Source organism: Felis catus, chromosome B1 (genome assembly GCF_018350175.1).
Source record: "Felis catus isolate Fca126 chromosome B1, F.catus_Fca126_mat1.0, whole genome shotgun sequence".
In the NCBI taxonomy this organism is placed as follows: Eukaryota; Metazoa; Chordata; class Mammalia; order Carnivora; family Felidae; genus Felis; species Felis catus.
Window position 1 is genome coordinate 163572998 of NC_058371.1, and position 26356 is coordinate 163599353.

The 26356-nt window shown below is 42.0% G+C and overlaps 1 protein-coding gene across 1 annotated transcript; it reads left to right on the plus strand.

Moving 5' to 3' along the window:
- Positions 1–8335: 8335 nt before the first annotated feature.
- SGCB (sarcoglycan beta) lies at positions 8336–26237 on the plus strand. Its single transcript, XM_023253126.2, has 6 exons — positions 8336–8415; positions 13874–14083; positions 18052–18237; positions 18888–19079; positions 19391–19522; positions 23087–26237. Exons 1-6 carry the CDS (start codon positions 8380–8382, stop codon positions 23288–23290), a joined length of 960 nt encoding a protein of 319 aa, XP_023108894.2. The 5' UTR covers positions 8336–8379; the 3' UTR covers positions 23291–26237.
- Positions 26238–26356: the final 119 nt, after the last annotated feature.

A 26356-nucleotide genomic window follows, 5' to 3' on the forward strand; every position in this document is an offset into this window, starting at 1 on the left:
GACTTTACATAAGTCCTTAATCACTCTGAACCCCATTTTTTCCCCATCTACATACTGAAAAACATGGACTAGATCAGCTTTAAGATCTGTTGCAGTTCTGACATCCTTTAGCGCTGGTTGTTCTGTTTGTTTCTTTTAACATACTGGTTAGGTTCAGACTGAGCAAATCTCACCCTTTATTCCAATTTTTGGTTCACAAGTTCAGTTTGGGTCAGGCCTCGATTCAGAGAGCATTTAGTCAGTCACCAAAAGTGGAGCATTTTTCTTGAGTACAGTTTATTCTGCAGGCTTGCTGGAATAACTAATATACCTAACCTCCAGGAAATAGACAAGGGGGTTCTCTATAGTTGCACTTTTAACAAATTTAAACCCAACTGAAACTGACAAACTCTTCCAAACTCCCCCCCCCACCACCACCCCCAGTCTCTCAGAGCTCATCCAGCTCTTCTTCATGCTTTCTTTCTTTTACTTGTGGACATGTTAATATTGTTGCAATTATCACACTGTTCTAAACTTGCTTGTCTGCCTCCTGGATAAGCTTGTGAGCTTTTCTTTTCTTCTTCTTTTTTTTTTTTTTTTTTTTTAGAGAGAGAGAGAGAGAGACAGAGCATGAGTAGGGCAGGGGCAGAGAGAGAGACACACAGAATCTGAAGCAGACTCCAGGCTCTGAGCTGGCTGATGCACAGAGCCGGATGCGGGGCTCGAACCCATGGGCCGCGAGATCATGACCCGAACCGAAGTCTGATGTTCAACCATTAAGTTTGTGAGCTTCTTGAAGAAATGGGACAGAGGCTTGTTTAGCTTTTCCTCAGCACAATAACAGACACATTCTAGGCCCTCTGTAAACGTCTGTTGAGCTGACTTGTTAATAAAAAGTGAAAGAAAGAAAAAGAAAGAAAAGAAAAGAGGAAAAAGAAAGAGAGGGAGAAAGAAAGGGAGAGAGAGAAAAAAACAGAGAGAGAGAAAGAAAGAGAGAGAGGGAGGGAGGAGATGATTGGCTGCTTTTTACCTGATGTCATAATCCTGTTGAGACCAAAGAAAGCAAATTTAATAGCCAGTTGGTTGTTTTTATGGTATCATAATTCTACCATCCAGCCAGGAGCCATTGGTTCTAGAGAAGTGTCAAGTAACAAATGTCTGGATGGAACAGGCTTTCTGAAAGTCCCTCATTTTGTCCACTCTGAATTTTACCTGCATCGATCAGCTGAGCAGATTTTACATTTGGGATTTTAAGAAGCCAACAAGATTAACTGAAGCCATTCAGTGTAGTGAGGGGCGTATATGTAGTTCCATGCTACACTAAATATACATATACGCAATAAACTACAAGGATATACAGTGGGATCCTCATCATAATTTCCAGTTCTTCCTCACTGAGGACAGTTGTGCACCCTTAGTGTGCCTAAAAGAATACTCTTTTCTGCTCTGGCCTGGATGCTTTCACAGGCGCCCCTGCTCCCCTTCTGTGCTCTGTGCTCTTCTTGCCCAAAAGCTGTCTCTATTAGGACCTCGCTCCTCTTTTTTTTTTTTTTAATGTTTATTATTATTTTTGAGAGAGAGAGAGAGAGAAAGGGACAGAGCACGAGTGGGGGAGGGGCAGAGAGCCAGGGACACACAGAATCTGAAGCAGGCTCCAGGCTCTGAGCTGTCAGCACAGAGCCCAATGCGGGACTGGAACCCTCGAACCGTGAGGTCACGACCTGAACCGAAGTTGGACTCTTAACCAGTTGAGCCACCCGGGCGCCCCAAGGACTTCGCTCCTTTAGGTTGGGACCTATTACCACCTGAAGAGAGTCTTTTAAACTTTTCTCACCCACTTGCAAGAAATTTCCTTTAACTGCAGTTTTTTTTACTGGTGGCACTGCTGAAGCACTGTCTCTACTCACAGGTAGCAAGACGCTCATTTGCCAGTTTACTCATTGCTCTCTAATCTGAGCGCTCCCCATACTCATTTTATCAGCTTCACTTGGTCCTTTTTGCTCTCTGCGACGTAGCAGGAAAGATTTAAAAAGAAAACAGATTCAGGGGTGGCTGGGTGGCCCCATCTGTTGAGTGTCCGACTCTTTATTTTGGCTCAGGTCATGATCTTGGGGTTCATGGGATCAAGCCCACCATTGGGTTCTGCCCTGTCAGCACAGACGTTGGGATATTGGGATTCTCTCTCTCCTTCTCTCTGCCCCCTCCCCCGCTCACATGCATGCATATGTGCTCTCTCTAAATAAGTAAATAAACTTAAAAAAAAAAAAAAGGAAAAGGATTTAAAAAGGAGAAAAAAACCCACCACCCATTGGAGAAAGAACTAATTGGTTGGGATCCAAATTGGGGGCAGCTTCCACCACTGGACAGACGCAGGGATATTTCTTGTGTCGTACCAGTAAGCATTCCCTGCTCATAGCCACAGTTCGGGAATTTTCCGTAAAATTATTCCATGTCCATTATTGGTTAAATCAGAAAAACAAGAGGAGAATTTTAATATATCACAACTGTACCACCTTAGCACCTAAATAAGTCAGAGCATTTGTAGCAAATACAGATTAGGAGTGGGGGAAAGGGGCACCTGGGTGGCTCCCTCGGTTCGGCGTCTGACTCTTGATTTTGGCTCCGGTCATGACCTCACAGGTTCCTGGGCTCGCGCCCTGCATCGAGCTCTCTGCTGTTAGCGCAGAGCCCGCTTAGGATCCTCTGTCTCCATCTCTGCCCGTCCCGCACACATACTCTCTCTCAAAAATAAATAAACATTACAAATTAAAAAAAAAAATAAAGCTGATTTGGTGTGATTTTCGAGAGCCATAATATACCCCTCATATCTAACCCAGGTTTCCATTATTGTAATGGAATATTGAGGCATCCTTGCTTTCAACCTTTTCAGCTCTGCCAGCTAAATGCCATGGCAAATACTTGGCTCTGTGAAAATGGCCATTGAAGGGGTGCACTTAGGATACGTTAAGCTGTTGCAAATGTGCATTATGGGTACGGTCCACACTGTAAGATGTCCTTAAGCATCACAAGAGAGGATCTGGGACAGCACGAAGGCAGTCCCTAAAATGAAGAACGTGGAAATAGGTTGTTTTCATCACATTTGATCAGAATTTACTGAATTTCTCGGGCAACCAAACATCTGCCTTAATCATAAGGTAGGATTAGACTCGGTTCCTGCTCCTGAGCATCTCACAATCTTTTCAGAAGACAGATACGCAACCATAGGTCAATGTGACACGTTACAATAATATATAAAATACTCTGTGGAAATACTGACTCTTCCCTTACTTCCTCCTCCAGCCCCTAAAGAAAGGCTCAGAGGAAGTTATGGAAGAGAGTGACATTTAGAGCCAGCTCTGGAAGGATGGAGAGAAGTTCACCGAGAAGAGAAGATGGAACAGAATGGACAGTAGCAAAGAGGCGTGAAATTGCCTGGAGAGGCAGGGAATGATGAATGCTCGTCCAGCGTGACTGTAGGGTATTCAGGGAATCAGAGACAAGACTGGGAAGACAGTCCTGGATTCAGCTGTGGTAAATCCTGTATCTGAGGCTAAAGAAATTGATCATTATTTTGTAGGCAATGGGGAAGCAGCAAACAGCTGTCAACAGAAAAATGATATGTTTGAGTCTCTTTTTTATATCATGTTGGAGCTCCTAGAAGTGAAGTTTGGGGCCGTGCTAGACCCAGAAAAATGCTTAGGAGACACAGATTTGAGGGTTAATGACGTTCTTCTCCGGAGTAATGCATAGTGAGCATCAGCATGAACATACGTCAAAGACACTTAGATGCTAGTAATATTTTTTACCCAGTAGGACAAATGAATCTCATAGTCACTCATCAGAGTTATTAAGTACATATCGCATACTTGGTTCCCAGTGTGTTCAAGATTTGGAGCACAAAAGTTAGGTAACCCATTGCCCCTGCTTTGTAATGAATTTATAATCTACTTGGGAGTGAACCATACATGCGTGAAAAGTAAAATAACACAAACCAGTGTATTATTAAGTATCAAGGGGGCATCATAGCAAATCGGTGCCATAACAGTTACAAAGAGAAAGCAATAATGATTAGCTGTAATTTTCGGGACGAAGTGGGACTGAGGCTGGTCTTTTAAAGAGGGCTAGAATTTAGGGAGGTATGCAGTCATAAATAAGACAGGTGGGCAACTAAAGAAATTCCCTTGCACAGGGGTAAATGTGATCACAGAGGCCCGCTGAGGATCACACAGAGGGCCACAAAAATCAGACTTTTATGGGGCGCCTGGGTGGCGCAGTCGGTTAAGCGTCCGACTTCAGCCAGGTCACGATCTCGCGGTCCGTGAGTTCGAGCCCCACGTCGAGCTCTGGGCTGATGGCTCAGAGCCTGGAGCCTGTTTCCGATTCTGTGTCTCCCTCTCTCTCTGCCCCTCCCCCGTTCATGCTCTGTCTCTCTCTGTCCCAAAAATAAATAAACGTTGAAAAAAAAAATTAAAAAAAAAAATCAGACTTTTGTGATGAGGAGGAAGATTAAGAAGGGCTTCCCAGAAGAGGTATCCCTTAAGCTGAGTTTTGGTGGACAAGTAGGAGAATAGCCAGATAAAATAGGGAAATATCCACATATGCAAAAGCATGGAGATATTAAGAACTTGATGCATTCAGGCAAATAGACGGGAACTGCAAATACCGCACAAGGCTGGAGTGAGGATGAGTTTGTGGAAGAGGCGGGAAATGAGGCTAAAAAAAGGTAGACGGGGACCAGGAAGTACGAGACCTTACGTGCTAATAAAAGGAATTTAATTTTCATTGTGAAAGTTATTGGAGGATTTTAAAGTGTGGGATGAAGAGTGTCATGATTTCAGAAAGATCAGGGGCACCTTGGTGGCTCAATCGGTTCAGTGTCCTACTCTTGATTTTGGCTCAGGTCATGATCCCAGGGCCATGGGATCAAGCCACACATTGGCTCCACACTGAGCATGAGCTTGCCTAAAATTCTCTCTCTCTCTCTCTCTCTCTCTCTCTCTCTCTCTCTCTCTCCTGCCCCTCTTCCCAACTTGCATGCTCTAGAAAGAGAAAGAAAGAAAGAAAGAAAGAAAGAAAGAAAGAAAGAAAGAAAGAAAGAAGAAAGGAAAGGAAAGAAGGAATGAAAAGGAAGGAAGAAGGGAAGGAAGGAAAGAAGGAAGAAGGAAGGAGGGAAGGAAGGAAAGAAGGAAGAAGGAAGGGGAAAGGAAGGAAGGAGGGAGGGAGGGGAAAGGAAGGAAGGAAGGAAAAAGGAAGGAGGGAAGGAAGGAATGGGAAAGGAAAGGAAAGGAAAGGAAAGGAAAGGAAAGGAGGAAGGAAGGAAGGAAGGAAGGAAGGAAGGAAGGAAGGAAGGAAGGAAGATCACACTACAAATAGTGTAGAATGACTTTGAAGGTTTCTGACCAGATGCCAGTGCCTTTCACTAAGGAATACGCAAAGAGCAGATCGAGGGGAAAGATTTTCAGTTCAGTTTTTGGATGTGTTGAAGGACTACTGTAACAAATTACCACAAATTTGATGGCTTCAAACAATAGAACTTTATCTCCTCACCGTTCTGAAGGCTAGAATTCGGAAAATCAGCAGGGTTGGTTCCTTCTGAAAGAATCTGTTCCGTGGCCTCTCTCCTAGCTTCTGGTGACAAGTCTTGGCATGACCTGCCTTGTAGAAACATTACCCCTCCAATTTCTGCCTCTGTCTTCACATCATCTTCTCCTCTGTGTCTTTGTCCTCTCCTCTTCTTTTAAGGACACCAGTCATGAGACTTAAAACCCAACCTAAATCCAGGGTGATCCTTGAATTAATTATATCTGTAAAGATCCTATTTCCAAATAACATCACAATTGCAGGTACTGGGGATTAAGACTTGGATATCTTTGGGGGCGCCTGGGTGGCTCAGTCGGTTAAGCGGCCAACTTTCAGCTCAGGTCATGATCTCGCAGTCCAGGAGTTCGAGCCCCACGTCGGGCTCTGTGCTGGCAGCTCGGAGCCTGAAGCCTGTTTCAGATTCTGTGTCTCCCCCTCTCTGACCCTCCCCTGTTCATGCTCTGTCTCTCCCTGTCTCAAAAATAAATAAAATGTTAAAAAAAAAAAAAAGACTTGGATATCTTTGTAGGGGGACACTATTCAACCCATTATAAAGTGAATGAAGGGATAACTGTCTTCATAATCTGACCAGAACTCTAGCCTGTTTGCACACCCACAGGCAAAAGGAAATGCAGAATTAAAGACTGTGTTATGTGGCAGAAAGAGCAAAGACTGTAGGTCAGATAGACCTAAGTTCAATCCAGGCTCTGTATCAGTTGAAAACTTGTAGGCTTTTAACCTCTAGGAGTCTTGATTTCTTCATTTATAAAATGGAGATAATAGGACCTAAACGTGAGATTGTCAGGGTAATTAGAGAGACATTCCCAGGTATGTGTAGACTCTACATGTTATTTACAAAACAAGACCAAAAAAAGCTTGAAGATAACACATTTGGGAATGACCCACATTAACAATGGGGTCATGTGAGTATACTGGATCTCTTTAAAGACTATAGCAATTGACATCAAGAAGAATTGTGAAGTGTCCTGTCAGCTGGAGATCAGCAATAAGGACTCCGAGAAAAGGTGATTTTTCAGAGAGTCAGGGGGCATTTGGCATCAGGAAATTTAGTTGTCAGGTATTTCACCACCTAAGTGGAAGAGAAGTCGGCAAAATAAAGGCAGGGCTTCTGGTCTTAGAAACTGGGGTGTCAGGCAGATTTCTAAAACATTTACGACGTTTCTTCGCTATGCTGGGCATTGCAAGTAAAAGGATATGTAAGACATGAACCTTCCAGATAAAGCTCCCCATCCTTCAGGTGACATCAGACAGGTAAACAAGATAAAATACAATGCCACATAAAGTGCTACAAAAGACAGCGCAGTTAATCAGGGGATGGACCAGCTAAAAACTGCCTGTGGAAGCCTGGGGAGGCTTTAGAGGGAATGTGACATTTGAATGGATTCTTGGAGGATGAATAAGAGTGCGCTTGCCAGAGAGAGAAAGAGAAGCTCTCTCCAAGCAGAGGAAAAAGAGGCAAAACATATAGGATGTAAGGACTGTGGTACCAGAGCTGGAGACAGGAGCTGAGGATCAGTCAAAAGCCCAGTTATCTGAGTTGATAACTCAGCTCTGGGACCAGAGCCAGAGTGTTGAAGACTTATTGCTGACTCCAAGAGCTTTGGGCTGTAATTTACAGTCGTCCTGGTTAAGATGCAAGTTTATCCTAGAGATCCCAGCAGGACTGAGCAGAGAGATGTGAGTCAGTGGTTCTAGCATTCAGGAAAGAAGATACACAGAGATTGATGACCAGTGTGCTACTGGCATCAGCCAAAATCAGGAGACGGGAAAAGTTTGTAAGGGATTTATGATGCGACAGATTGCCTAATTTAAACTTCACAACAATTTCTGATGTATAGCAAGCAGAGCAGCGAAATAACAGCTCCAAGTCATCAAAAAGCAAAACTGACCTAGTTCCTAGAGAAAGAAAGCTTTTGCCAGCTGGTCTCTTTGTGTTTCCTGCTGACTTAGGCAGCCCTGGGGCCCAAAGATGCTTTCTAGAAGTCTGTTTCAGCTACCTGAGGAACAGCAACCTTGGTTGCTACTGCCCTCACTGCATTTTAAAAAGGCAACCAAACAAAAAAACAAGTAACAGCAAATTAAGAGGAGTGTTGGATTATACTAGCAAGGAACAAGGAATGTATACTCAAAGTCATGTGCATTTTGGATGGCACGTTCCGGGTGTGCAGAGAATATCTGTTAAATTAGGTTCCCCAGACGTACCGCCCGGAACAACACTGTCTCCATTACTACATGGAAAATCCACCCCCAGCACCACAGAAGAAAGCGCCAGACTTCATAGGCCCTCTGAAGTTAAGAAGCATCCCTAAAGCGATTTTCTGTCCTCCTTGAAGACGCTCAGTTTCCAAGATTTTAGCTGGCAAATTGGCAACTTGTCAACGTCCGTGTATATTGTCACTACCGCTCGTCCCCGGGTCCTCTCCAAGACGCCCCTTTCCACCCTGGCCAGGGAGACCCCGGCCCATCAACCAAGAGGACGGCACCAGCTCTCCGTGACGGCAACGTAGGGGGAAGGGAGCGGGGCCCTCCTCTTTTGAAGCGCCCCTCCGGTAGAACCCATAAGCGGCCAGAGGTGGCGAGAACACCGGTGCCCGGGAAGACGCGCCCCGAAGCCACAGCCCTGGATGCAGGGGCGGCGGACCCCGCCCGCAGCCCGGGGACTCCAAACCTCCCTCCGAGGGGCGGGGCTCGAAGCCGGCGAGCGGCGCTCCCCCCAACCCCCACGCCACGCCAAGGCGCAGGCGCAGGCGCGCGGGGTGCGGCCGCGGCGCTGAGAGCGGCGGCGCCAGGCGCGGGAAGATGGCGGCAGCGGCGGCGGCGGCGGCGGCCGAGCAGGTCTGGGAGCCCCGCCGCGGCCGGGGGCAGGAGAGACAGGGGAGGCCCGGGTCCTGCCGGTGGGGCCCTCCGCGGGGCTGGCTGCCGGGGGAGGCAGCCGGGACGCGAGGGCGCGCCGGGGCCGGGGGCCGGGCTCCAGGGGGGCGGAGCGGGCGGGAGGAGCTGTCCGCAGCCCGGGATGCTGGCGAGGGCCGCCTGGGACCGCGGGCAGGGGCTCCGGGCCGAGGAGGGGGAGCAAGCCGCGGCCCTCGGCCAGGCCCGCTGCCCCCCGGCCGGGCTGAGGAGGGGTCGCCGCCTGAGGGGCGGGGAGGCGGCCGCGGCAGGCGGGAGCCTGCGCCAGGACGTGCCGGAGACGTGCCCGGCACGGTGGCCAGCGAAGATGCGGGTAAAAATAGCCTCAGCCTGCGAGCTGGGAGGCTTCCCTGACACCCGCCAAGAAACAGTCAGCTGTTGCCTGGGTGCCAGCTTGCGGCCACTTCTTGTGTCTGCCATCCCCGATATGCAGACATCAGGTTTCTCCTCCCGTTTTGGTTTTAGAGATTTCGTCACCAGTTTAAAACTGCCTCCTGTCCAGTGGGTTTAAAATTATTTGCTAATGCTTTATCAAGTATTTCCTGATCTGCATGGTAAACTTGTAACTTAGAGTAGTTTAAAAGGCTGTTATTCCTCCCCAAAGCGAGCTCTACGTATGTACACGCATATATGCATGCATCTGTTACACATACATACCTGTCGTTGCTAGGGTCTTTGTTAAAATAAAAATAGTTTTCATAGTCACTTTCTCCTTAACTGTTATTCCCTTTACAAAACTATGATATGGTAGTTTCCTTTGAAAAAGTCTCATTCGTCAGCATCGTTGGAAGAATAAATTGGAGTCAAGTTGCCAGCATTCTGTTCCCAGAAAAGACCTTCTTAACTAATTGACTGCTTTTAGGGACCTAATAGAGATATGTAACCGGAACAGTCATTCCAAGGGACATAGAAAGCAGAAGACGTGAAGGAGCTTCAAGTCAGATTAAGTGCAGAAAAATCAGCCACAGGGGCAAGCTACAGATCTAACAGTATAAAACCTAAAGGAATGAGTGAAAGTGAACGGAGACACAGCTTCTGGGAGTTGTTGAGACTAAAATTGTTCCTTGGCTTTCCACATTTCCCTCCTGATTTATCAGCTCTTGTTTCAGCCTGTTCTTTTTTTTCATCCACATCACTTATGAATGCTCTGGAGTTTCCACCAAGGTTCTATTCTTGCTTTACACAGAAACTGGGCAGAGTGGCCCATTCCTTAGTCTCACTTCAGAGTAAAGCATTTATGTCTCCACCGTGAACTGAATTTTCCACAGGCACCCCAAACTGAAAAATGTACAAAATTGAATGTCATCATATTTACCATTAAAAGGGCTCCAGGGGCGCCTGGGTGGCTCAGTTGGTTAAGCGTCCAACTCTTGGTTTCAGCTCAGGTCATGATCTCACAGTTGATGAGTTTGAGCCCCTGCATCGGGCTCTGTGCTGACAGTGTAGAGCCTGCTTGGGATTTTCTGCTTCGTCTCCGTCCCTTCCCCGCTCATGCTGTCTCTCTCAAAAAAAAGTAAATAATAATTTTAAAAAAGGGCTACAACCATCCATTCACTTGGTTAACCGAGCTAGAAACTTGAGAGCAGGGCCAGTTTAAGGGAGCTCAGAAAGGGCCCACACTTGGTTTAATGCTCTGCTGTCCCTGGATTCCACACATTATGTAGCAGGTCCTACCTGGGAGTCACCTTAGATCCTTCTGTGTCACATACAGCCAGTCAATCACCAGGTTCTGTAGTTCGTCGTCTTTTTTTAATGTTTCTTGTTTATTTTGACAGACGAAGATCATGAGTGGGGAAGGGCAGAGAGAGAGAGAATCTTCCTCTTAATGCCTCTCCCCGTCATCTCTTCATCTAAAGCTCAGTCAAGCTCTCCTTTGGACTGTTAGATAAACCTGCTGTTGACATCTTCATCTCTGAACTCTTCTGTTGCCCTTGATCTCTTTTTGGCACATGAATTTGATTTTGCTGTGATGCAGATCTGATTGTATCACTAACCTATTTTGAATCTTCAGTGGTTCCCCATAACCTTCAGGATAAAGTCCGTTGTTCTTGACATGGTGACTTACGTCCATTCATTTACTGGCACCTACCCACATCTCGCACCTTATTCTTTGCCCCATTTCTGTACTCCTCCTTTTCACGGTCCACAGAAACTACCAAAATCGGTTCATACTGATGTGACTTGTAGTCACAGTTTCAATGCTGTTCCCTTTGCCTGGAATACCTTTCCCTGCACTTTTGCCTGGCTAACTCCCATTTATCCTCCCAAAATTCAAGTGAGATCTCAGCCTTTCTTAACCTTCACCTGATGCCCCTGCTTGCTAAGTAGAGTTACGTTCCTCTTTTGTACCATGTCAGTAGTGTATTTGCTACTCCTGCACTTGCCATGTTGAACTGGCATTGTTAGTGACCTGTCGGTCTACTGTCCTGGCCTGTGAGGAAGTTCACTGAGGGCAGTGCTATGGCTTGCTTGTCTTGGTGATCTGGAACCTCTGGCATATAGTAACTCTTCAGTGAATTATAAATGCATCAAATTGAATATAATGATGTACATGAATTGGCAGAGAAGAGTAAAGAATGCCTCCCAGGAGGGATCAGTTTTGCCCCCTCTCCTATGTAGACCTGTATTCAAGCCCTGACTTTTAAGTTGCCCCTACTGTGTCTGTGAAAATTAGAAGAAAGCACACCTTCCTTAAGGTATTCTATACCTTCAGCCCAAATACTTTCAAAATGAACATTCAGCTCTAAGAGGTCTGCAGTGTCAGTGTACCCTCCTAGATGTTGCACCTCATGCAGACACACAACTTACACGATACTCAGCAACCTGTCTTGTGAAAAAAAATCTGGTAGTAGATTGAGGCGTCTTCTATATAGCCTTCCTTACCGCTTTGTGGAATTAAAAAAAAATTTTACCTGCCGCATTACTCACAATGATTATTCCTGTCCTTTTCCATTTTCCACAAGCCTTTAACCAGCCTGCTGCCTCGGCCGCCGTGATAAGATTCCAGCAGCCGTCTCCACTCTTCCTTGGCAGATGACCTTGCCTTTTCCATCCCAGAAGAAGATGCTTTCTCTTCTGGGTGTGAACTGTTTCAGCGAAGCCTATCCTTAAAGATTGTCTTTTCTTATGTACTCTGTGTCAGCTTCTTTCCTGCCTCCTGAAGGATCTCATTTCCTCCATTATCCCGCCCCACTCTGAGACCTTTGGCCTTTGCCCCGCTTGGCATCTTTCCCTCTGCGGTCAAATAGACGAGTCTTCCCCCAAATTGCACGGAGAGGAGAGGAAGACACAGCAAAACTGAAAACACAGTTTTCTTCTGAGTGTACGTAATTCTCTAGCTACAGTCCTCTCTTTCCTCTTTTCTCTTTCTGGACTCAAAAATAGATACACACATGTGGCATCTTTTCAGGCTGTTCCTGCTTACCCATTTGCTACTTAGAGTTCATCTTTGAAAGTCACAGAAGCACTTCTTAACAAAGCAAGTTCAGCAACAGTGCACATGCTTGGTTCTCTTACCATTCATTGTAGTCCTCATTTCCCACTGTAGCTGCACATTTAAATTTTCCCCAGACCATGTCCTTGGCTCTTTGTTCTCTTTCCTGTACACTGTTTTGCACAGTAAGAAGATGCACTCGTGGATTTAATTTACCTCAAGGCTAAGGATCTCAAATCTCTGTCTCTAGCCCTGACCGACCTAATACCCCATCCCTGCCTTCCCCTTGCCTTTGAGTCACGAGGTTATTTCTCATTCAGTTTAAGTGCAGCATATGTAGAATCTTCTCCCTCCTTCATTCTCCATACTGCACTAGTCACCATTCAGTAAACACGGGATTTTTTGAAGCTGGCTGCAGATTCAGTTAACTCTTCTCTTGAAGTATGGTTTTATTTTTTATTTTATTTTTATTTTTTTGTATCTTTTCAATCTGTCTTTTTCCATCCCACCTTAGTTCAGGCCCTCATTACCTCATTACCTCCAACCTCCATTATGACAACGTCGCCCAACAACCTACTTAACTGGTATTCCTGTTCCGATCTCTCCTACAAACACCCGCATGTTTAGGATCCTGAAATATATGTCATTTATGTTCATAAACCTCCAGTGACTCCCAGTTAAACAGAGAGGAAGACTGGAATTTGTACCCAGCAGGCCAGGAATTTTCCCAACCAGCCCTACTTTGCACCTTTCTTCTCCCTACATTGCCGGCTCTGACCACCTACTTCCTGTTTCCTTGAAAAAATACTCCAAGCCATCCTGTTTCTCCTCTCATTGGACTCCACAGCATGTGTTGCCCAGACTATTGATTTTGGCACCTGAACACACAGAATAATTTATTGCATCGCTAACTGTTTTAATAACATGTGTAACATCTAGAGGATAAGGATCCTGTCCTATATTATTTTTGTATTCCTACTAGTGTTTAAGCATGAAATGTTTAATAAATGCCTATTCAAAAAAATAAATTGTCTCAGAGCTCTAAAATATATGTAAGTTGGGCAGTATCCATTTCTACCCATTTTGTGTTTCTGATGTATTACCAAAAATGTCATTCAACCATAGTCTAAGTTAGAGGATCTCAAACTTTCTGGTCTCAGGTTACTGTTTTATGCCCTTAAAAGTTACTGAGGATCCCAAAGAACTTTTGTTTATGTGGGTTATATCCATTGATACCTATCATATTAGAAATTAAACCTGTGAAAATTTGAAACACAGGAATACACAAGCACACATTCCGTTAGTTGTTAGAGCAGTGATGTCATCACATATTTAGCCTCTGGAAATCACTGAACATTCACGAAAGAAGGAGAGTAAAAAAAGTAAATAACATCTTGGTGTTGTTTTGAAGATAGTTTTTACCCTCCAGTCTCCTGAAAGAGTTCAAAGGGCTCCTCCGGGCCCCCCCTGCCCATACTTTGAAAACTACTGATCTAAGATAATATTATCTTTAGCCAATTGGGGTCATAAACAGCAAAGTGTGTCAGACTTTCCAAATTCTTTTCCTATAAATGAAAATATATATATATAATGAAACAAATCATTGTAAGTCATTAACTTAAAAAAAAAAAAAAAAAGATTACCGACTGTGGAATGTCTGTGTCAACTCTTCCCCCAAATGAGCTAGCTGTGCACTTTAGTGACAATGGGACTATTCAAAGCAGAGAGTGGAGATGTGTTATCAAATAGTCTCACTAACGGTTCTTCTCTACTATCCCTCCAAGCAAAATAATGTCTTGAGTTGGAGCTTGCAACTCAACACCTTAAACTTTATTTATGGCAAATATATCACTAACCAGTTCAGCTTTCTTTACGTAGGAATTTGCACTTCGTAAATAAATGCGTCGAAAGGAGTGGGTATGGCTGTTCCATTGTGCTGTATTTTGTTTTCAGCAAAGTTCCAATGGTCCCGTAAAGAAGTCCATGCGTGAGAAGGCTGTCGAGAGGAGGAATGTCAATAAGGAGCACAATAGTAATTTTAAAGCCGGATATATTCCAATTGATGAAGATCGCCTCCATAAAACGGGGTTGAGAGGGAGAAAGGGCAATTTAGCCATCTGTGTGATTATCCTCTTGTTTATCCTGGCTGTCATCAATTTAATCGTAAGTATCTGCCACAGAATTTTCTTGTTTTTTTTTTATTTTTTTTTTAATGTTTATTCATTTTTGAGAGACAGAGACAGAGCATGAGCAGGGGAGGGGCAGAGAGAGAGAGGGAGACAGGCTCTGAGCTGTCAGGCTCTGAAGCAGACTCCAGACTCTGAGCTGTCAGCACAGAGCCCAATGCGGGGCTCGAACTCACTGACCGTGAGATCATGACTTGAACTGAGGTCAGACGCTTAACTGACTGAGCCACCCTGGTGCCCCAGAATTTTCTTGTTTTAATTACCATGGGGAATTTTTCAGTGAAATCATGGACTTTGTATAATTTCTTGTTGAAGCCCTCTTTCTGCTTTTCTATACGTGTTTTATCTCTTAAGGTTTTTTTTTAGATGCACAGTTACCCTTTACAGTTTGTACAAAGAGCCCCTGATTTGCTTACTCTCCAAAATATTATATGACAGAATCCTGTCTTCCTAATTTCACAACCAAGAGTGCATTTTATCAGATGTTCCTTCTTCTGATATATACTTTGAGAGACGACAGGAGATTCCATCTTTTAAATACTTTTAGGAAAGACCCACTAGCCTTTTCTTTTTTTATTTATTATCGAAGTGTAGTTAACATACAGTATTTTATTAGTATCAGACGTACAACACGGGGAGTCGACAGTTCTGTATAGCACTCAGTGCTCACCGTAAGTGTGGTCACCATCTGTCACATTACAACATTATTACAGTGTTATCGACTGTATTCCTTGTGCTGTACTTTTCATCTCTGTGACTTATTTTATAACTGTAAGTTTGCACCTCTTATTGAGTTGTCGTAAATGTTCCCTAGTATGCTCATATTGCCATGTATTAATTTTATGTAGAAGAAAATGTTCATGGAGTATTTTAAATGGCTTAAATTTTGCAAGGGTAAAGTCAACTCAGCAGAAGAGACCTTTGCACCATGACTTTACTGCCTTCATCTGTCCTAAAAAATAATAATCCTTTCTGTTTTCATTCGGCTTTTCCTACATGAAGTCTTACCTGCTCAACTAGATTTTAAAATTGTAAACCCTTGTTTGACAGCAAAGGGTTATATTTTATAGTCTTAAGTCTCTGTTGTCAAAGAATGAAAGGATGTGGCAGGCGAGTTTACACTCAGGTGCTGAGGACCTACTATGTTGCCTTTTCCTAAGATGCTTGCTTTTTTAAAGAAGACTTAATCCAAGGTTGTAACTCTCTGAGGGTTAAACTTGAAACCCTCTGGCATGTGTGTAGATGACATTTTCAGAGGGTAGTTTTTGGTATAACTAAGACCGGTCGTGAGCATGGGCTGCAACAGTTCTAAAGTCACTCCGTTTACTTTATTTTTGACTTCCAGTACTTTCAAGCCAGCCCATTATACTTTACGTACATCCAAAACATTTGTGTCGAATTCTTCCCTTACATTGAAAAGAGCTGGTATTATAAATACTGGGAGCACATATTCTGAAATTATCTTATTTTAGAAATTTATTTTATTGGAAACTCCTGGTTAAGAGGCAGAATGAAGACTTTTTTTTATTCCCATCCCGTTTAAAAAGCTCATCCTAAGATGACAATGTCAACAAACAGAAATATCTGGAAAGAGAGCGAGAGGCAACTGAAATCCTAAACCATAATACGTGAAGACCAAAAAGCAGGATGAGAAACGGCAAATAACTTAGAAGAGAAACTGCTTGTGTGTGTTGAAGAGGGGGCTGCAGGGTGTGTTCATGAAAGTGCCTTGCAGAATCATCGGGATTGCCTCAGGAACTGGAAATACAAGTATTTTGAAAAGCAGGAGTGAGGCAGGAACTGAAAACAGCTTGTTTGAAAAACCTATAGGAGGAGCCATGAGATCCCTAGCCTTCCTCACCCTTCCAGCCAGCAGTGAGGCCACTATGCCTCCTAACCTCACACAGTGTGTTACAGAAGGGAGGGGATTCTTCCTGCCTGAGGATACTGTTGTGCAGAAGAGGGTAGGGATGGTTTTCCATTCCGGAAGCAGGGAAGTGTGAATCCTGGAAGCGCTGAGACTGTTTCCAGCTGCATCTGTCTCCTGTCTCTGTCCTCTATCTCCAGCTCCCCGGCACCAGGCACATGTACCCCAGGCAAGACATGAAATAGCCTTCTGTGGAGGAAAGACCTATAGATATTGACGCTTGGCAGGTCGCAGTGAAAAAGCCACCTAATCTCGTACTCTGGAGCCTGTCTACCACAACCCCACCCCACACAGAGAACTTTCTATGTGCTTTTTTAAGCCTCAGTGTTAAATATGAACACTGAGCCACCAGGGATCAATAGATTTTTTGGAAAGCTCCCAGAACTGAGAAAATGATGGAGACCAAAAACACCCAAGCCGTAGGGAAATAGAATTCAGGGAGAGAAAATGTGATGAATGGCAGAAAACAAAAAATTAAAATCAGTATCTTCAGAGAAATAAGAGTATATTACATCCATGGAACAAGAATAGCATGCCATTAAAAAGGAGTGATTAAAGAATAAGGAAGAACTTGTAGAAATACACAGGGATGGATGGGTGGGTGGATGGAGAGAGAAAGAGATTGGAAGATAAAAGGAACCCTTCCAGAAAGTTCAACAAAATTAAAGAATCAATCAAGGAAGTGTAACATTCTGTTAATAGGAGTTTCAGAAAGAGAGAAGAAAGAACACTGGGGAGAATGTTACCAAACAAGTCAAGAAAATTTCCTAGAACAGATCGAAAACTACCATTCTGGGTCCAGTGTCATGCATAAAAAAGACGCACACCAAGGCCATTACTGTAAAATTTAAGAAAACGGATAAAGAGAAGATCCTAAAATATTCCACAGGAAAAATAAAAACAGGTTATGCATGAAGAATACAAAATCACAGGCATTGGACCCCTCAAATGCAGCCCTGGAAACCAGAAAGCAGGGGCCTTTAAAATTTAGAGAGAAAATAACACCAAACCTAGGAATGTATATATCAAGCTAGACTAGCCACCAAATGTGAGGGCTTACAGAGACATTTTTTAACCATGCACACTCTGAAAATTTACTTCACATAGATTCTTTCTAAGGAGGCCACTGGGGGAGGTGCTCACCAAAAGAAGTCATTAACTCCCAGAAAGCTGAAGAAAAGGACACAGCAAACTGGGTATCTAGCACTGGAGAAAGACAAGGAAGTTCCAGCATGAAAGTGAAGGAAAAATTCATGGTTACAGTTGTGTAACAGACCCAGGGCTAACAGACTGGACCAAGAATATAAGAGTTCCGGCAAGATTTCCTGAGACAGAAAACTAGAGCCAGTAGAATAAGCTATCTGAGAGGTTTGGGCTTTCAGAACATTTTACTGAGTGACACTTTACAGAAACATCAGAGGTTTTGAAAAGATTTCAGTCAGGCTTCCAAAGAAACTCACCAACCTTGGTCTGATGCTAAAGAAAGAGAAATATGAAACTCCAGGAGACACAGAGTATAAGAAACGAACTGCTCTCTTAGTTACAGTATTTGGTTTGGGATTGAAAAATACTTACATGTTTGTAATACTGAAAATTCTGAACATGGATCTAGCCAAGACTTGAGATTGGGGGAGAAGAAATGAGATAAATTCTCATCTGGTAAAGTAGGAAATGAGTAGATAAAACCTAAAAATGATGAGTGAAGAAATAATATACTCATATTACTTAAAAATACGGAATAAATTCTAGATGAAACACCTAAAATTGCTGAAAGTGGTTGTCCCTGGACGAGATGTAGAGGAAGCAGAAGAAATAAGAAACTGTTCTTTTAGCACATTTTTTTTTTGACTCTTGGCTATTTGCCTTGATAAAAATGAAGTTGGTTTCGTTGATACGTGGAAAACCAATTGATGTGTTCATATCACTGATGAGACATTTTGGCAATGATCTTTTCTGTTTTTTTCCAGTTATGTTAAATGTACGTGACCTATCAACGGGGGGCTTGTTTCCTTTTTTAGATAACACTTGTTATCTGGGCTGTGATCCGCATCGGACCAAATGGCTGTGACAGCATGGAGTTCCACGAAAGTGGCCTGCTTCGGTTTAAGCAAGTATCTGACATGGGAGTCATACATCCTCTTTATAAGAGCACAGTAGGAGGAAGGCGGAATGAAAACTTGGTCATCACGGGCAACAACCAGCCTGTAAGTTACCACATCGGTTGAGGGACATTAGAGAAAAATTCTTAGTAAAAACCCAGTGTTGATTTTTGGAAATGGATATTTTCCTTGAGAGACTGTCCATAAGCATATTTAATAATATTGTTGGTCTTACAATCTATTAATGTAACATGCTTTCTTAATATCTGAATGTGGTATCCTTTTTTTGTGGTAGATTAATTACTATGAGAATACAGAATGTACTCTCTCTCCTCCACATGAGGTAACCAGCACACGAAGCACCTTCCCAGGTTGGAATACCCTCTACTTTCTGGAGGCTGGAAGAGAATATGCCAGTCTAGTCTGTGGCAGCCCATGCCAAGTGGCTGCTATAACATAGGTTTTTGATGGAATAGAACCTCAAGGAGGTATTCTTACCACCCCCCGCCCATCTTAGGCCTAGGTCTGTATGCCCTGTGACCCATGGATTTGTGCAGAGCAGCGTAAGCAAACAAGCACATAAACCCTCATTCTAAAGACCTCTTTTCCCAAGTGGATAGAGAGGGGACAGACAGATGCAGTTAAAATTACTTGAAGTTAGGCTGTTATTATAAAGTGTTTTTGGTAATGTTCTTGATGAGTTTTGGATGCAGTCTCCTTTGAAAACATATTTATGATAAAGTGTTTTTCTGAAGATTGTTTTTCAGCAAGGGACAACAAAGCTCAGTGTAGAAAAGAACAAAACTTCTATTACAAGTGACATTGGTATGCAGTTTTTTGACCCGAGGACTCAGAATATCTTATTCAGCACAGACTATGAAACTCATGAGTTTCATTTGCCAAGTGGAGTGAAAAGTTTGAATGTTCAAAAAGCATCTACTGAAAGGGTATGATTTATTTTGTTTGCTTTCTTACTGGAAGAGAATTACTGTCTGAATTTACAAAGCGGGAGGGGAGTTTTGCTGTTTTATAGTGATGTGAAAGGATAAATTCTGGAACAATGGGAAGGGTTGATTTGTTCTAGATTTGTCACCTGATCATTATCAAGTCACGTCTCTCTATCTCAACACCTATAAAACGTGACCAAAAATACTTGCCTTTCATATTCCATAGTTGAAACTCCTGTTCCTCTGTCTCTGATAATAATTCTCACTTTAATTTAGAAACACTTTTATTGCTTTCTTTTTTTAATTTTCAGATTACCAGCAATGCTACTAGTGATTTAAACATAAAAGTTGACGGGCGTGCTATTGTGCGTGGAAATGAAGGTGTATTCATTATGGGCAAAACCATTGAATTTCACATGGGTGGTAATATGGAGTTAAAGGCAGTGAGTATTAAGAGTTTTAGAGAATTATGAGATTCTTGGGTACATAAATCCATATGTGGAACAGTATACCATTATTAAAAACAGTAATGTAGTTGTATATTTTTTGATATGGAAAGATGTTCAAAATGGACTTTGAAGTGAAAGAAAGTTACAATTTGTGAAATATCTCATTTTTATTTTGCAAAAACATATATACGTTTATAAAAACCTGGAAAACTATGCCAGAATGTCAACAGTGGCTGGCTATGGGTAGCAGGCTAACAGCTAATTTTAATTTTATTTGTCTTTCTGCCTGCCTGCTGTTTTCTAAAAAAAAAAATTTTTTTACATAATGATTCCTCTATTATTTTAAAAGGCAAAAGTAATCTTTTTAAATTCTGAAAGAATTCTCCAAGTGGGAATTCTCGAAGTATCCATTCTCTGAAGTTGTTGGGGTTTTACTTTTTAGTTAAAGGTTGTTCATATCCTTTCATGAGTTTTATATCTAGTGATGTGAAAATCAATTAGCAAGTGTACAAAATGTATTTCATTCACCCATCTATTAACTAGAAAGGAAAAAGATTTTGCCTTTATTATAGCTATTGAAAAGTGAAATTTTGTACTTCACAGATTATATCTGAACTTCAGTAAGTAACATATCTCATATAAGGGAGCCAGAAGTCCAAAAATGGCTTACCTGCTGGGGCGCCTGGGTGGCTCAGTCGGTTAAGCGGCCGACTTCGGCTCAGGTTGTGATCTCGCAGTGTGTGAGTTCGAGCCCCACGTCCGGCTCTGTGCTGACAGCTCAGAGCCTGGAGCCTGTTTCGGATTCTGTGCCTCCCTCTCTCTGACCCTCCCCCATTCATGCTCTGTCTCTCTCTGTCTCAAAAATAAATAAACGTTAAAAAAAAATGGCTTACCTGCTTATAGTTCTGATCAAAGCATATTTCTTCAAAATGTCTTTGGCCACCTGTTATATGCAACTTAACTGAAACTAATTAAATTTATTTTACCAAGCATAAAATATGGCAAAAGTGAGCTTGAACCCTAGGACTTATAAAATAATTCTTTCCTTTTATTTAAGTTTAATTTTATAGTTCTAGAAAAAATAAGCTTTGAAAAATTAAGTTCTTCCATTTTCATAAATAGCTTTTCTCCCTTAAAGCACATATTCCAGGGGCGCCTGGGTGGCGCAGTCGGTTAAGTGTCCGACTTCAGCCAGGTCACGATCTCGCGGTCCGTGAGTTCGAGCCCCGCGTCAGGCTCTGGGCTGATGGCTCAGAGCCTGGAGCCTGTTTCCGATTCTGTGTCTCCCTCTCTCTCTGCCCCTCCCCCGTTCATGCTCTGTCTCTCTCTGTCCCAAAAATAAATAAACGTTGAAAAAAAAATTTATAAAAAAAAAAAAGCACATATTCCAATTTCTAAAAAACAAAAAACAAAAAACAAAAAACAAAAGAAGAACATAAAATGTGTTTCTTGCTAGAAACTCAATAGCAATACTGAGTATTTTTTGCACATATTGTAGTAAGAAGCTATTCCTCTAAGAGAGTAATGGTGAAGAATGGTCACAGGGGGCTATGAAACTCAAAGAAGCAAGAAGTGTGAGAGATATGTATATAACCATTAGTAAGCTACCTAACTCCTTGTTTCCTATCTGAAAATTCTAACTGTTGTTAGTATGAGAAATATTAAAATACTTTGAAATGCACATAAACACATACCAGTTTCTCCACAGTTAGAAAAAAAAAATCCAGTATTGAAAAGATAATTAGCTTTAAAATTCAGTTAACATCAGTGGTTAGTTTTTAAGTGTATGGCTAATTATAAAAAAGAAAAAATTTTATCAAAAAAAAATATTATCACACTGCTTTTAAAGAAGTAACTGCTTTAGCAGTTAGAAGAAAGGAAAATTAAATGACCACAAGATGGCAACATTGGAACAAAATTTCAAAATTCATCACATACGGATTGTATTTATATCCTGTGCATAACTATCACTAGTCCATAGCCGCTTCCGTGACTTCATAACCAACTTTGTCTTATTGCTTTAAATACCTTCTGTAACCTGATAACTCTCACATTTGGAACTCCTGCCCTAATCTCTCCTCTGAACTAAGACACACACCCACCAGCTGCCTTCTTACCTCTCCACTCCAGGACATAATTCACATCTCAGATTCAACAAGTCTGAAATCTTCGTATCCTCCCTCCTTCCCCAGCATGCCTTTCTTTTTTCAGTGTCCCCCTCTTGTGAAATGGCGCCCATCAGCCCATCAGCAAAGCCTCCTGGCTCTGCCTTCGAAAGATAGAGTCTGGCCGCTTCTCACTGCCTCCACCACCACCAGCAACAACACCCCTCATGGTATAAACCCACCGCTTCCTGCTGCACTGTTGGCTGCTTCCACTTTCGCCCCTGTAGTCCGTTCCCTGTATGGCAGCCAGAATGACCCTTTCTCAGAGATCACGTCACTTCCATATTCAGATCCCTCCAAACAGCTTCCCATAGAATTCAGGATAAAACCCAAAAGTCCATTCCCTTTCCTAACATGTCTGGCCCCTAGTTATTTCTTTGACTCATCTCCTACCAGTCGACTCCCGCCTGCTCTCTGCTTTAGCCCCACTGGCTTCCACCTGCTCTAGAACACCAAGCACATCTTCACACCGGGGCCTTTGCATGGATTGTTTCCTCTGCCTTCAGTGCCCTTCCCCAGTTTCCCACATGGCTTTCTCCTTCATATCACCCAGTTTGCACTGCACTGTGACCTTATCGGAGAGGCCTTTCCGGACCATCCTGTGTAAACACAGCTCCTGACTGGTCACTCTCTCTCTCTGCTTACCTTGAGTTATTTTTCTCCACTGATGTTTTATTTGTTTTACCTGTTCATGTATTTATTGTCTGCCCCTCCCCCATTAAAATGTCAACTGTGTGAGAACTTGGGCTCACCTGTCTCTTGACTGCTGTATACAGCACCTAGAATGGTGTCTAACACATGGTAGACATTTAATAATTATGTGCTGGATGAATGAAAAGAAGAAAAGGAAAGAAAGGAGGGAGAGGCTTAGGAGTTCCCAAAAAGAAAAGACCTAAACGTTCCTGAAACAGCCTGGAGAACCTCCAGGTAGTTTTCTTTGAATGCCTGGTCTTCAGAGTTATTTGGTTTGAAACTTCATTTGTGGCATTGCGTAAACATTAGAAATCAAAATTAATTTTCTGTAAGAGAAAAACAAGCCTTTTTCTTGTCATCATCAGAAACTTACCAATCATTAGTAACTTTGTAAAAACTCTCTTAGGAAGTAACAAATGAAAATGATCTGAGACTTTATCAGTATCAGTCCCATATACTTAGGAATTTTGATATAATTTTAAGAGTGTTATAACTGTATTTGATCTACATTGTGAACTATTACTAAGAGGTCACTAGTTGAATCTTGACATTGGTTTTGTTTTCTTTGTTATTGATTTGGTCATGACTTTACTGTTTCTTACTACATATTTTTCTTGTTAATATTCTAAGTTTTGCTTATTAACTTTGTTCTGTCACCACTTGTGGAGCTAAACAAATTGTGTTACTATTCTTCTCCTAGGAGAACAGCATCATCCTAAATGGAACCGTGATGGTTAGCACAACTCGCCTACCTAGTTCCTCCAGTGGGGACCAGTTTGGTACCGGTGACTGGGTACGCTACAAGCTCTGTATGTGTGCAGATGGAACTCTCTTCAAAGTACAAGTAACAGGCCAGAACATGGGCTGCCAGATCTCAGACAATCCCTGTGGAAACACTCATTAGAAGAACCCGCGAGGCCACCAATATGTTCATATCTTGACCTTTTTTTAAGAGTGTGCATGCAAATCATGTTTTTAGAGAGTTTGCGATAACTCTTACTTTATCTGCCGAGCACTATTGTATCTATTATATGACCTCCATATTGAAAAGATTCTCAGAGAGCCTAAATTTTAGCACATTTCATTAAGTTGCACTGATCTTCAAATGGCAATTCTCTAAAATAATTACCAGAAGTGAATAGAAGCAAAATTAATCTCTAAAGAAGTGTTTTTAAAACTCCACTCTTCCTGGTCTAAAGGATAACTCTTTAGGCCACTCACTATAAGAAAGCTTTTGGTAACTAACGGGGATACATCCACTTAAGATTGTTGAAAGGGACACCATTAATAAATGTCACATGCTCTGTCTTTTGGCTTCCGAGAGAAAAGACAGATTTTTGATGCATTAATTTTCAGCTATATTCTCAATGCAAGTGAAGTCATTAAAGAACTTCACATATGTGAGCTGGCATGAAACTATGGTTCCTTAGTTTTGCACCAGGATGAAAATACTCTGTAATAGAATGTTTACTTGTTAAATAATGGTAAGTCGTGTTCACAGTGTGGTAGAAATTGAAGCACCGTCTCAGCTTTAACTAGCAAACGATGATAGCGGTCATCTACTGTGCATCTTACACACCCGAGGCACTGTCCCAGGCATCTTGTGTGTGCAATCTCTAATTCTCACCACAGCTCTGCATGTAGGTGTTACTATTCCAGTTTTACCCATTAGGAAACTGAGGATCAGAACAGTTAAGAAGCTTGCCTGATGTCACATGGAAAAGAGCAGGGTGGAGATTGGAATTCACATGGGATTCAAATGAAAATGTACCTGCTTCCAACTCCCATGTTCTGTTCACTATCTGCACTGAAGTCTTAATTATTTAAAACTCCAGAAAAATGAATAAAGAGTAACTCAAACTTACCTAAGTAGATAAGAATCAAACAAAACAGTTATGCTTACTCAGGTTTAAAAATAAATAAATAAAATGGCCAACAGCTATCAGGTTTTAAACTAGCTTAAGCCAATTCCAAAATTATAATTTAGAGAAGTCAAATTAGTGTAGGGGTGAGTTACCCCAGTTTCCTAACTGATGGGCCTTGGCACTTTGGAGAACCTGAATTGGGTAAAAGGATTGCTAACTTATACCCTCAGCCCTCAGGGGAGCGCAGTGAGAAGGGAGAGGACAGGACGTGGCCCCAGGCAAGTCCTGGTGGCTGGGGATGGCTGGGAAGGTTACCACAGCCACGTGCCCTACAAATAGTCCCCTTTGCAGTGTGCGCCATGCCTTGAACAAAGTTGGGAAGCGCTGGAGTTAAGGATGTTGATACAGGAAATAATTTTTAAGTAATTTTTGAGTAAGTATGAGACTTGATCTCTGCTCCTCATATTACAATCCCATCATAATGATCAACCCTCAAGCCAGTTGATTTTTAAGGTATTTTATATTTGACTTAAAAGGGACTCTCTGATATTCATCAGACACACAACACCAGGGATGGAGTTTTCAAAAACAGTTTGCTGTAAAATACGCAGTAGAGATGAATTGTAAGCCCCACTCTGCATTCAAGTACAACAGTATTCTGTCATGGTCTTTGAACTATGTAGATAAGAAAATCAATACAAAAAGCAATTTGCATTCACTACAATCACAGTTCTCTCTGATAGGACAACCAAATGCCTTAGAGATTATGAACAGTCATTAAAGTATTTAAAATAGATTGACTTACTATGTAATACTGAGTGCAGTTTTTAAAGGAAGGGGAAAAAAATTGAACTTTATGACCTCTGAGTGTTACGATATTCAAATCCTATTTGAATATATTCAGTGTCATTTAATATTTGAGTGATACTCAGAAAAATCCATTGGAATTTTCATTCAGATGCTCAGTATATTTTTAATTTTACATTCTTTATTTGTCTGCTTTATTTAGGTTTTGAAGGTTTCTTTAAATATTTTTACAAAAACTACAAAACACTATGTTACAGAGTATTATTTATTGAATATAATTCATGAAACAATCTATTTTTATTCCTCTTTGAGAAATACTTGTGTTTTTGATACATCTCCATTAAGTGCTTTTAATGAGAGGATATTTTGATGTTTTTATAGAAGTGATTGTTAAGGTAACAGGTAACATATTTTTAGGACATTTTGCAGGTAACCCTTGCCTTTTCCTTGAGATGTAGTCCTGGAAAATTCACCGGAAAGGAGATTAAGAACAAACCGTCCATTTTACCTGTGATCTGTTTTGCACAATGGCAAAGCTTTAGCTATGCATTCTCACCACCAGATGGTATTGTCCTATAAACTGAAACGTTAGCTTTGCCTATTTCTGCGGGTTGTACCTCCCCTGCATTGAGCACGGACATGACAAGCAGCAGACTCCGGCAAGGTAGACCGAGACAGGACCCCAGGAGAAGGGGCGTGGATACATGCTTGTTTAACCTAACCGGAGGTAGGTTACAGTGACAACAGGGACAGATGAAACGAAAGCAGAGTACTTCAGAAACCGTCCAAAGGGCAGTTAGGAAAATGTAAAACAACACAAGGAGGGACTGCCTATTTATGGGCTGCAAGATTTAAAAATATTTGTATTGTTTTTGCATTATGAAAAAACAAATTTTGTGCGATAGTTTTGATGAAAGGTGGAAGTTCTGCCTAGTTTTGAGTGAATTTTTTTTTTAAAGGATGAGAATGTTACAGTGCTAAACTTGACAGAAAAGAAACCATTGAAATGCTGATAATTTTAGTAGTCTTTTAAGAAGTGTTGAGGGGGCAAAGACTACAAATTATGCCATACAAAGATAACCCTGTAACTCTGTTTTGGATTGCTAACCTGAGTTTCAGTTAATTCAGTTTGTAATAACTATTAATGATCTCTGTTTACAATAAAGACTCTAAATTGTTTGCTGTTGATTTTTTTAATGGTTTAAATTAAGGTTCCTACTTAATCGTTCAAACATGATGGATTTAATTATAGCTTGATAATACTTAAATACATTGGTATTTGTATAATCTCTCTGGAA

Excerpts from the sequence above, each read along its gene's own strand:
- SGCB (XM_023253126.2), top strand. The coding sequence starts at position 8,380 with ATGGCGGCAGCGGCGGCGGCGGCGGCGGCCGAGCAG. Across the intron at positions 8,416-13,873 it reads CGGCGGCGGCGGCCGAGCAG|CAAAGTTCCAATGGTCCCGT; the intron begins GTCTGGGAGCCC and ends TTTTGTTTTCAG. Across the intron at positions 18,238-18,887 it reads TCACGGGCAACAACCAGCCT|ATTGTTTTTCAGCAAGGGAC; the intron begins GTAAGTTACCAC and ends GTTTTTCTGAAG.